The sequence below is a fragment of the Pseudonaja textilis genome, chromosome 1 (genome assembly GCF_049901715.1).
Source record: "Pseudonaja textilis isolate UNSWEBS1 chromosome 1, rPseTex1.2, whole genome shotgun sequence".
In the NCBI taxonomy this organism is placed as follows: domain Eukaryota; kingdom Metazoa; phylum Chordata; class Lepidosauria; order Squamata; family Elapidae; genus Pseudonaja; species Pseudonaja textilis.
Genome location: NC_141990.1, coordinates 72674320 through 72686569, shown reverse-complemented (window position 1 = coordinate 72686569; position 12250 = coordinate 72674320). Strand labels below are relative to the sequence as shown.

At 39.7% G+C, this 12250-nt stretch overlaps 1 protein-coding gene across 2 annotated transcripts in view; it reads right to left on the bottom strand.

Moving 5' to 3' along the window:
• The window catches only part of THBS2 (thrombospondin 2), a 54337-nt gene that overhangs the window by 20106 nt on the left and 21981 nt on the right, over nucleotides 1–12250 (bottom strand). For both annotated transcript variants that reach the window (XM_026705134.2, XM_026705135.2), the window contains exons 8-14: nucleotides 11573–11743; nucleotides 10311–10487; nucleotides 8906–9079; nucleotides 7615–7742; nucleotides 7328–7480; nucleotides 5304–5522; nucleotides 868–975 (exon numbers count right to left, since the gene is read on the bottom strand). In XM_026705134.2, the coding sequence (XP_026560919.1) occupies nucleotides 868–975; nucleotides 5304–5522; nucleotides 7328–7480; nucleotides 7615–7742; nucleotides 8906–9079; nucleotides 10311–10487; nucleotides 11573–11743 (1130 nt within the window). The remainder of the gene's footprint in view (nucleotides 1–867; nucleotides 976–5303; nucleotides 5523–7327; nucleotides 7481–7614; nucleotides 7743–8905; nucleotides 9080–10310; nucleotides 10488–11572; nucleotides 11744–12250) is intronic.

Sequence of the window (12250 nt, the reverse complement as noted above, 5' to 3'; positions counted from 1 at the left end):
CACCATCCTCCATGAAATTACAAATGGCTACTTGATTTACTTTTGTAATAAAAAGGGATATAGCAGAGGTGGTATTCAGCAGGTTCAGACCAGCTCTGGAGAACCAGTACCAGAAATTTTGAGTAGTTCAGAGAACCAGAAAATACCACTTCTGACTGGAGATTTTACAATATCCTCCCCCTGCCATGGCCCCAAGCCACACCCACAGAATTGGTAGTAAAAAGGTTTGAATCCCACCATGGGATAAAGGACTTCTCTTAATGCCCCTGCTCCCTCCCCATCCAGGAAATAGTTTTTCTTGAAAGCTCTGACAATTTGGTTGCGTACACCTGTTGGTTGACATGTAATATAACTTTTGCTCCTAGATTTTAAGGATTTTCCATTTATAATAATTAGAAAACATTCCTAGGCTCATGTCAGTTTGGTGTATATGAAATTAATGAATGATTGATTTGCAAATGGTCTCATTCTATGCTATATTTTTGGCAAGAACTGCATCTCTTGCACTACTTATGGAAATAAACCTAATAAATTATCCTAGGTGTCATTATCCAAATGTTATTGTTCACCCAGAATCATTTGGATAGTGAGATAGGTGGCATATAAATTTAACAAATAAATAATAAACAAATTATTTTAATAGTCCCAGATGAATGCTGTAATATGCATGAAATAATAAAAAAATGGCACAAACTCATTGAGAATTAGGATATTACATATGGAGTATGCAAATTCAGTAATATCAATAAAGAAAAAATTATCATAGAAAACTGAGACACCTCAAAAAAACTGATCATGTACTGATAGTTACCATATTTATTTCTTCTGAAAGGAAAATACAGTTTAATGTAGGAAATATGAGCTTACTTTATCATCTACTACACCATCATTGTCATCATCTTCATCACAAGCATCACCTTTTCCATCCTTATCAAAATCTTCTTGTCCAGAATTTGGCAGGAAAGGACAATTATCCTGTATAAACAATGATCTTGGATCAGTATATATTTTAATTTCAAAGACAGATAATAATGCCATGTTTTGGGCAATAAAAAACTTCAGCCTAGAAGTTCTGAATGTATTTCTAAAGTAATAATGGTTAAAGAGATATAAGTATTTATGTTTTTTATAAACTTTCAAGCACTAAGAAAAACCAGCATTTGGTTGTGTTAAATAATATTGCTAAATTGTCATAATATCAAATGACATCTTCTACTATTTGATGTTTCTGGTAGATTGTCAAAGGAAGCCATTTAAATCTTGGTTAAATCTAGTTATGGGCTGAGCTGTATCTTCTAAATAATTACCTTCTAAATAATTAAAACATTACATTTATGTCTTCCAAATAGATTAGCCTAATTAGTTAGACTATGCTAATGAAAAGAACTGCTTCCCCAACCTGCAACCAAGAAGGCTCCACCCCCATTTGCTCTACTCAGGTGACCCAGAGGGCACAGATGAACCTCCAAGTGCCTTAACAGCTCACCAAGAACATGCAAATAATCAGCTGTCTGCACGGAATATAAATCCTTCCATGGATGAGAATAGAATAGAATAGAATAGAATAGAATAGAATAGAATAGAATAGAATAGAATAGAATAGAATACTTTATTGGCCAAGTGTGATTGGACACACAAGGAATTTGTCTTGGTGTAAATACTCTCAGTATACATAAAGAAAAGGTACATTTGTTAAGAATCAAGAATCATAACGTACAACACTTAATGATAGTCATAGGGTACAATCAAATCATACTAGGAAACAGTCAATATAAATTGTAAGGATACAAGCAACAAAGTTACAGTCCTACAATCACAAGTGGGAGGGGAGGGGTGATAAGGAGTGATGAAAAGATTAACAGTAATAGTAGTGCTAACTTTGTAAATAGTTGAACAGTGTTGAGGGAATTATTTGTTTAGCAGAGTGATGGCTTTCGGGAAAAAACTGTCCTTGTGTCTAGTTGTTCTGGTGTGCAGTGCTGTTTTGCGTTGTTTTGAGGGAAGGAGTTGAAACAGTTTATGTCCAGGATGTGAGGGGTCTGTAAATATTTTCACAGCCCTCTTTTTGACTTGTGCAGTATACAGGTCCTCAATTGAAGACAGGTGGGTAGTAATTGTTTTTTCTGTAGTCCTAATTATCCTCTGAAGTCTGTGTCTGTCCTGTTGGGTTGCAGAACCAAACCAGACAGTTATAGAGGTGCAGGTGATAAACTGAATAATTCCTCTGTAGAACTGGATCAGCAGCTCCTTGGGCAGTTTGAGCTTTCTGAGTTGGCACAGAAAGAAAATTCTTTGTTGTGCTTTTTTGATGATGTTTTTAATGTTAGGTGTCCATTTTAGGTCATGAGATATAGTAGAACCTAGAAATTTGAAGGTCTCTATTGTTGATACTGTGTTGTCTAGTATTGTAAGAGGTGGTAGTATGGGAGGGTTTCTTCTAAAGTTTACCACCATTTCTACGGTTTTGAGTGTGTTTAGTTACAGATTGTTCCGGTTACACCACGAGGCAAGTTGTATAACCTTCCGTCTGTATGCAGATTCCTCGTTGTCTTGAATGAGACCAATCACTGTTGTGTCATCAGCAAACTTCAGCATTTTAACAGATGGATCGTTTGAGATGCTGTCATTGGTATATAGGGAGAAGAGATGTGGAGATAGCACACAGCCTTGGGGGGCCCCTGTGCTGATTGTACAGGTATCGGATGTGATTCCACTTAGCTTCACCTGCTGCTTCCCATCTGTTAGGAAGCTTATGATCCACTTACAAATATGTTCAGGTATTGCTAGTTGGTTTAATTTACTTAGAAGAGTGTCTGGAATGATGGTATTGAATGCTGAACTGAAGTGTACAAAGAGGACCCTTGTGTAGGTATTTGGAGATTCAAGGTGTTGTAGGATGTAATGTAGAGCCATGTTAACAGCATCATCTGTCGATCTATTTGCTTGGTATGCAAACTGCATGGGATCTAACAGTGGATCCGTGATGATTTTCAGGTGGGACAGCACTAGCCTTTCAAAGATTTTTTATAACTACAGAAGTTAGATCAAATGGTCTGTAGTCATTCAGTTCCTTGATGGAGGGCTTCTTTGTCACTGGGATGATGGTAGAACATTTGAAGCAAGAAGGAACATAGCACATCTCTAGTGATCTATTAAAGATTTTGGGTGAATATGGGGGCCAATTGGTCAGCACAGACTTTTAAGCAAGAAGGAGTTATCTTGTCTGGCCCTGGTGTTTTTTCTGGTTTCTGTCTGTGTAATAGATCTTGCTCTTCTTTTTCTGTGATAACCAAAGGTTGTGAGCCCAATGGATTGGGGCCAGTTGTAGGAGGTTTGGCTGTTGTTGGTGTGTTTTTAAGATGTGGGTTGTGGAGATAGGTGGCTGTAGTTTCTTTTCAAACCTGCAGTAAAACACATTCAGGTCATCTGCTAGTTCTTGATTTCCTTCTGCCTGGGAAGGAGGTTTGCTGAAGCCAGTGATGTTTTTAAGAGTTTTCCACAAGTTTACTGGTTCATTTGTTGAGAACTGATTCTTTAACTTTCCAGAGTAGCTTCTTTTTGCTGCTCTGATCTCTCTTGTTAATATGTTTCTGGCCTGGTTGTATAGCAATCTGTCACCTTTTCTGTAGGCTTCCTCTTTGGAACAATGTAGCTGCTTAAGTTTAGCTGTGAACCAAGGTTTACTGTTACGATATATTTGCCGGTTCCTTGTTGGTACACATAAGTCTTTACAGAAGCTAAACTGATGTTACAGTATCTGTGAGCTCATCTAGGTCTGCAGAGCCATCTTCAAAAACATTCCAATAAGTGCAATCAAGGCAGGCTTGGAGTTTCAGCTTTGCCTCATCTGACCAAGTCTTCACTGATTTAATTGTTGGTTTAATGGTTTTAAGTCTTTGTCTGTAGGCAGGTACAAGGTGAATCATGCAGTGGTCAGAGTGTCCCACAGCTGCTCGTGGTAAACACCTATAAGCATCTTTTATTGTTGTGTAGCAGTGGTCTAAAGTATTTTTGCCTCTGGTGGGACAATATTTTGGGAGTTCTTTCCTTAAATTTGCTTAATTGAAATCTCCTAAAATGGGAAGGGAACCTGGGTGTTTGGCTTCAGCATCCATAATTTGCAAGAATTTGTAATGCTTTGTTTACACAGGCTTGTGGAGGAACATACACAGCTATTAGGAGAAATGAGGAGAACTTCACATGGAGAGTAAAATGGCTTGCAGTTGATGTGTAAAGACTTTTAAGTTTTCATCACAAAACTTACATATTATAGTTATATCCTGAGACCAGCTGTTGTTGATATATAAACATAATCCTCCACCCTTTGTTTTACCTGATGTCTCTTCAATTCTGTCTGATCTAAATGTCTGAAATTCTGGGATGTAAATGGTGTTGTCCCCATGAATTTGTGGATTAAGCCAGGTTTCAGTAAAACAAAGAACAGCTGAATTGCGAAAATCAGAATTCCATCTATTTAAGAGATGAATTTCATCCATCTTGTAAGCCAATGAGTGTAAATTAGTCAGAAAGATTGAAGGGAGAGGAGTTTTTTTTTCCCTATTCCTTAGAATCGAATAGAAGTGAAACATCTTCAGAGAAAAAACAAGAAAGTCCAGTTGCCTCCTGAAAAAGCACCTTTGGGACCACCATGACCTGAATGACTGAGAATCTCCATAGACATGAGAGAAATATATCATTTACGTTATTTCTATCTATAGTGGCCTAACACATAGTAAAAGAGAAATAATTCAAAATTCAAAACTGGAGAGAAATGATAACTGGAGCTTTAATAAAGCTTGATAAAGTCACCATGATAAAGCCAGGCCTGTGGAAGACCATTTAAAAATACAGTATAACACCCTATTTTCAATTTAGACATTTAGGACCTCTCTACTTCATATACTCAGAGGTGAGCTGCTGGGGGTTCGCTAAGATTCTGTGCAGTTCAGAGAACCTCCAAATCCCACTCCTAGCTGGCTCCGCCCACCCTGCTTCTTCCCTCTCAGGAGTCCCCACATGGCCTGTTTTGGATGCAGGTAAGTGAAGGGTACATGCGGAGGCTCAGGGAGGGCAAAAAAATGGCCCATTTCTGGCTTCCAGAGAGCCTCCAGAGCCCAGAGAGGCCATTTTTGCCCTCCTGGAGGCTCAAGGAAAGCCTCCAGAGCCCAGGGTGAGCAAACCCCCCACACCACCATGGTGTAGGAGGCCAACTAGGCCACCTCGACCATGGCCACACCCACTCAGCAACTGGGCAGAGAACCCTTTGCTAAAATTTTTGAAGCCCGCCCCTGCATATACTTTACCTTCATGCAGTGATAAGTAGCATTGGCAGCACAGACCAGGTTACTATTGGGCCATCCATCCAAGTCAGAGTCTTCCCCACAGATGAATCCATCACCGGCATAGCCTGTCCTACATTCACACTTGTACACAGGGTCAGTGAAATGCCCCAGGTAGATGCACTCAGCTGAACTGTGGCAATTGTGTGTTTTATCTTTGCATGGGTTGGAGGGCTCACACACCTGAAAAGCAGATCATTATGCAAATAGGTCACCCAAAGCTCCTGATTAAGAGAGCTGCAAAGAAACAGACGCTTTAATTTCCCATCAGTTGTTGAGCCTTGAGCAGCACATGTTTTGTGGCTGGATCCAGATATAATCATCTTTCATTAAAAACTTGGGCAAAGACCCAAGCTACATTTGCTGGTGGAGCTAGTAAGTTAAGCATTGCTGTCAATGTAGCAATTACGAATAAGCCGCTCTTTAAGTAAAGCATAGCCTTAAGTCGAATGACATATTCCTTCACAAGTTTATCTCCCACATCTGCAGACTTCTGGATGTAATTAAACAATATAAAATGTATTATGTGAGGCAAGCATATTCAGCCCCATCCATTTCCTTTGTAATTTCAGGAAGATAAAGAAAAGAAAGAAAGAAAATCTGGAAAGTGGAATGGCAAGCGCTTTCCAGGCTGTAGCCAAAAGCGTTGCTTAGGCATGTCCACGAAGTCACCAGAACTGATGATGACATTCACTTTTTTTTAGCAGGCAACCAACAAATAAATTCCTTTTTAAAGATCCCGTAGACACAGCTAATAGACAGCAATTTCCTTTGAATGAGTCAAAGCTGCTGTTTCTACTTTGTTATTGGTTTACATTATAACTTTGATATCATACTTTTAATATTAGTTTTACATTTAGAATTCATAAACTGTATAAGTCATAAAATGGATAATGACTGAATAAAATCCAAGATAACAAAAATGGGGTGGGGGGGAATGTGGCTTTTTAGAAAATGGAGAGATATTTCAGAAAAGTATCTGGCTATGTCAAACAGCTTCACAAAAAGGACCTTGGAAGTTGGGATAGTTGTTGACTTGTATTATGTATACTCTAATTGTGTGAAACCAGAGCCTCTACATTTTTATTTAGTCAATTTGGCATATTGTTACTTCTGGATATGTTTGTGCAGGCACCAGAAACCAAGCTTGAAACTGTTTCCTTTAATCCAGTATTTCTCAAGTTTTGCAAATTTAAGATGTAATGGCTTCAACTCTCAGAATTCTTAAAAGTAGCTGAGGTTGAAAAACATTGCTTTAATCTACTTCTATGACCTACTTCTATGAGCCACCCTTTCTATATGAACACTTGTGGGAACTGGGTATGTTTAGTTGAACAAAGAAGGGGACTGGCGGTGACATGATAGGAGCCTCCCAATATTTGAAGGGCTGTCACAAGGAAGAGAAGGTTGACCTATTCTCTGGAGGACAGGAGAAGAAGTAACGAATGGAAACTTATCAAAGAGAAAGCCAACCTAAAATTAAGGAGAGATTTCCTGTCAATGAGAATAATTAACCTGTAGCATGGCTTGCCTTCAGAAGTTGTGGGTGCTCCACATTCCACCACCAGAGGCAGAGGTGGTGTTCAGCAGGCTCTGACCAGTTCTGGAGAACCGGTAGCGGACATTTTGTAATAGTTTGGAGAACTGGCAAATACCACCTCTGATTGGCCCCTCCCCCATCTATTCTCTGGTTTCCAATCCCAGCTGATTGGCTGGGTTTTCTTTTGTTGCTCTGCACAGAAGAACAGAGCTGGAAAGCAGGTTAGTGGGGTGGGGAGAGAATGGGGATTTTACAGTATCCTTCCCCTGCCATTCCCACCAAGCTACGCCCACCAAGCCACGCCCACAGAACTGGTAGTAAAAACAAATTCAATCTCACCACTGACCAGAGGTTTTTAAGAAGAGATTGGACAGCCATTCTTTTTATTCTTTTCTATAACAACAAGACTTCTAGCATGAATACATCTCCCCTATCTTCTGACACTTACTTGTTTTTCTGTTCTGGCAGCCTCTAGGCCCACCCCATATGGCTGAGTTCCTTTGTAGCGCGGAGGGCATGGTAAGCAGTGGAATCCTGGGTTGGTGTTTACACATCGATGGTTCTGATTGAATTTAAAGCAAACATCTGGCACTACAGCACACTGTCCCAGGGGGTAAAAAGTGCAAAAAGAAGCGGTGAGTTTTTTGATCAGACACTTCAAATAACAATGAAAGTTGTGATGGAATCCATATAATTCACACAGAGAGAGAGAGAGAGAGAGAGAAACTCATCTACCTCATCAAGGTCCTCACAGAAGGTTCCATTTCCCAAATAACCAGCTGGACATGCACCACAGGACCATGAGCCATCAGGATAGCTATTGCATTCTGTTCCAGGAAAGCAAGGATTGGATAAACAGCCATCTGTCAAAAAGCAATTAAAAATGCATTGTTATGACAGAAGTAAAAGGGAATTCCAAATGAATGCTTCTGAAGAAGTAGCTTCCCATCCTCTCTGCAATACCCAATGTAACCTCAAAGCCTCAGAATAGCTTCTAACTCTCTCTTGTGTTCTGCATTAATCACAGCCTTGATTTCTATTGGTGTGCGAAAAATGTTTTAAATTTTAAATGTTTTGAGTTCAATTTAAAAAAAAAAGGTTGATCTGACCTTATGGGAAGTATGTGGACATTACTAACTACATTCCAGAACATTATAGATGTCAGAACAGATGTTTCAAAGCTGGAAAAGAGGCTGATTTAAGCTTAGAACATTTCTGGAGTGGTCAAGATAGTCATGGATCACTTCCACTAAATCCAAACAGCTGCTCCAAGCTCAAATATTTTGAATCTGGAAATTGAATTAGATTAGATTCTATTCTAAGTTTGCCTGGATGAGGCAGAAGAAAAATTGGGGGAGGAGAATAACAGTTTGGCCTTCTCTTTTATTTTCCTTTAGGGTTTATAAATAATTACAAATAGTAGGCAGCATTAAATATCTACTAAGTTTAAATGAATCAATGTCATTATAAATCTCAAGATTTTATTGCTTATTTAAAAGCACATGTTGATTAGTCATTTAAAAATTGATATTACGTACTTGCTTTGGTCTACAAATATGCCAAACATCAGCCAATATGATAACATTTAAATTTTTAATATTTTTACTCTCATTTTCAACTGATGTACTCTTCTTGTCAGAGAAAATGTTTCTTTGTTAATTCAGTAAAGCTGTATGAACAGTTCATAGATTATTTGGTTTCCCCTTTTCTTCTAAGACCCAGGGCAGCAATGTTACTGCATATACAATGCAAAAGGAATCATTTAGATTCAGATGACTTCTACATGTAAATCAGCTGAGGCAGGGCTGTAAAACTCCCAACCCGTGGGCCAGATGCATGGTGCACTAGCCATGCCCACACCTGGTTTAGTGAAGGGGAAAAAAGTCCCGATTCATCACATGACACTGCCATGACAATATGAGTTTGACACTCCTGAGCTAAGGTATCAACGAGCTGCAGCTCCTCCTACATACAGTATCTCACATGGATACAGTACATTAGTTTAGAACTCATGTGACATATTCACCTATTGGACAATCCTGTTTATTGCACATATCACGTTGAAGGACATCGCCTGCACAAGCCTTTCCACCATACTGAGGTTCTGGACTATTGCAGAGACGAGATCGCTCACGAATGCCTCCACCACAGGAAACTGTGCATGCAGACCATGGAGACCAAGGACCCCATCGACCATTAACTGGAAGAAGTTAGACAACAACATTTTAGCATAAGGAACAAAACTCAATCAATAAGTGATTGCAGTAACCAGGCTTAACTGGCCATTTTGTTAGTGTGATTAATATAAAGCTTCTTCTTTTTTTTTGGTCTTGTCAATATTCCAAAACACAATTTGCATCGGAGGAGGTATTCAGCAGGTTCTGACAAGTTCTGGAGAACCGGTAGCAGAAATTTTGAGTAGTTTGGAGAACCGGCAAATACCATCTCTGACTGGCCCTGCCCACATCTATTCTTTGCCTCCTGAGTCCCAGCTGATTGGCTGGGTCTTCTTTTGTTGCCCTGCACAGGAGAACGGAGCTGGAAAGCAGGTTAGTGGGCTGGGGAGGGAAGGGGATTTTGCAGTAACCTTCCCCCAGGAGTGGGGAGGGAATGGAGATTTTGCAGTATCCTGCCCATGGGCCACCAAGCCACATCCACCAAACCACATCATGCCCACCAAGCCACACCCACAGAACCAGTAGTAAAAAAAAATTGAATCTCACCACCGATTTGCATGCTCAGAGGAATTCACTAATAGTATATCATAATTCACCTATCCTAATGATTAAAGTGAGTCCGGGCTGCATTTGATGCAGGCCTCTCAAATGATGTAACTGCATTTAAAACACCTACAGTTTAATTGTCTTTCGAAGATAAATATAATCAAGAAAAAATGCACATTTTCTATTAAATTAAATGAGTCATACTAAATGGCACGGAGTTATATTCAAAACTTATCCTTAATTATTGTTGTTGATATTTTTATTACAGGGATAAGTTTCTATAACGCTGCATACTAGGACGATGCACACTTCAATAGTGATGTAAAAAATGTGCTCAGCATCTCACATAAGCCCCGTATCTCTCTGCTATTCATTATGCAACTCTTTCTTTTGCAAACTTTCCATGTGGACCTAAAAAAAGCAAGGCTGGTGCACAAGAATGAGTTTACTAGCTCTGATACCATGCACTACCTTTTTTAAAAAAAGACTATTTCATCTGTGGAAGCCTTCTATGCATTTGGAGACTCTGGTAAATCCACACTCTAAATCACATGAAGAGCTTCTATCATAGAAGATGCTTTCTACTATAGAACATGTGGACTTTGAACTCTTTCATAATACCCACGGAAGGCTTTGCTGCAGTCCATGCTTTTCATGCATATGCATATGGCTCTATTACAAGATAGAGATTCCAGTCAACAAACTCACTTGGACATGGGTCCCTTTCGCATTCTTCAGTTTCACGTCCGCCTCCTTTGCAGCTTTTCCCACCCATCTGTGGCATTGGGGAATTGCAGAGCCGTATGCGAGTGATGTTGCCTACTCCACAAGTTACAGAACAGGAAGACCAAGGTGACCAGTGACTCCAACCACCATCTTGACGTACTGATCAAGAGAAGGAAAAAATAATAATGAGCTTGCATCTTCAGCCTCAAAGAATCTAAAGGAAATTCCAGTTTATCTCTAGGTATGTATCCATTTCACTTGGCTTATAATACAATAATAATAATAATACAATTATAATTATATCTCCAACTGTTCCAGCTACTTCTTAGTCAGACTTATCAACAAATTGCACACATGGCTGTATTAACACCCATCTGGGTCAGACAGTGTAATATCTTCACCAATCAATTGCCATTTGAGCAATTCCCCCTTGGCAAAAAATAAAGGTAAAGGTTCCCCCTGCCCAGTTATGTCCAACCCTAGGTAGCAGTACTCATTTCCATTTCTTAGCTGAGGGATCCAGCATGTGCCTCCAAGCTGGAACACTGTTACCTTCCCACTGAAGTGCTACCTATTTATCTTCTTGCATTTGTATGCTTCTGATTGCTAGGTGGGCAGCAATCAGCTGGGGCAAGTAATGGAAGCTCACCCCATCTCAAACCTAAGCTTTCCAGCTGACAAGCACAGTGTCTTTAACAGCGGAGCTATTGTACCCTCTAAAAATATTGCAAAAAATAAGATAACTATGAAGGTATTTAGCAGGGATATGGTGTCTCAGTGGCTAAGATGCTGAGCTTATCGATCAGAAAGGTCGGCAGTTTGGTGGTTTGAATCCGTAGCACCACATAATGGAGTAAGCTCCCTTTACTTGTCCCAACTTCTGCCAACCTAGCAGTCGGAAAGCATGTAAAAATGCAAGTAGAAAAATAGGGTCCACTTTGGTGGGAAGGTAACAGCATTCCGTGCGCCTTTGCATGTTTAGTCATGCTGGCCACATGACCACGGAGACGTCTTCAGACAGCACTGGCTCTATGGCTTTGTAACAGAAATGAGCACCGCCCCCTAGAGCCAGAAATGAATAGCACGTATGTGCAAGGGGAACCTTTACCTTTTTATGAAGGTATTTAGGACTTAAAAGGTGATTAATTTCATGGTACCTCATCTTTATCCTTCTTTTAAGATTAATCCTAGATTTACTTCCCTTTTATTGGATGAAAAGTAGAATAATGTGTCATAACACTCACTGCGATTGTCACATTTGCCAAGAGAGCAGGTCCTGGTCTGAATGGATGGGCCTCGGCAAGTGTTGCTGGTAACATCACATGACCTTCCCCTCTGCTGAGTTCCAGGTCCACATGTGACTGAGCATTCTGTCCACTCTGACCAGGGAGACCAGCCTTCCTCCTTATCATCAGCTGCAAATCAGGAGACACAAATACTCTGAGACGGTCCCGTTATTTACAAATATTAGCCTGCCATAATTTACAGATAGGTTAAGATTCAGAAGGATGGAAAATCCAAACAATCAGAAGGACAGGAGATGCAAACAAAGCTCTGTAAAGTGCTAACTTTCCAAAATGGTATGCAGCCCAAAGCCCAATGACACATGCTTATTATTGTACAAGTTGTGTAATTTACTTTATCTCATCTCTATTTAGTGCTAGGTTCATAGAGATTGCTGTTTTTTAAAGAGGCCTTTGAAAACATCACAGTTTCCAAAACATCCCTTTGTTTTGGTTTGTAATTAGAATATGAATCTCACATGGAGAAATTTTCAAATAAACAACACCCCTAAAAACTGAAGTTAGAAAATCCCAGTATGAAGTTTCTGTTTCAAGCGCTGTACTATTTCAAATTGCAGGGTTTAATTGAACCAAGAGCAGGAAAATACTAATGATGCCAACATGACAAAACACATGTTG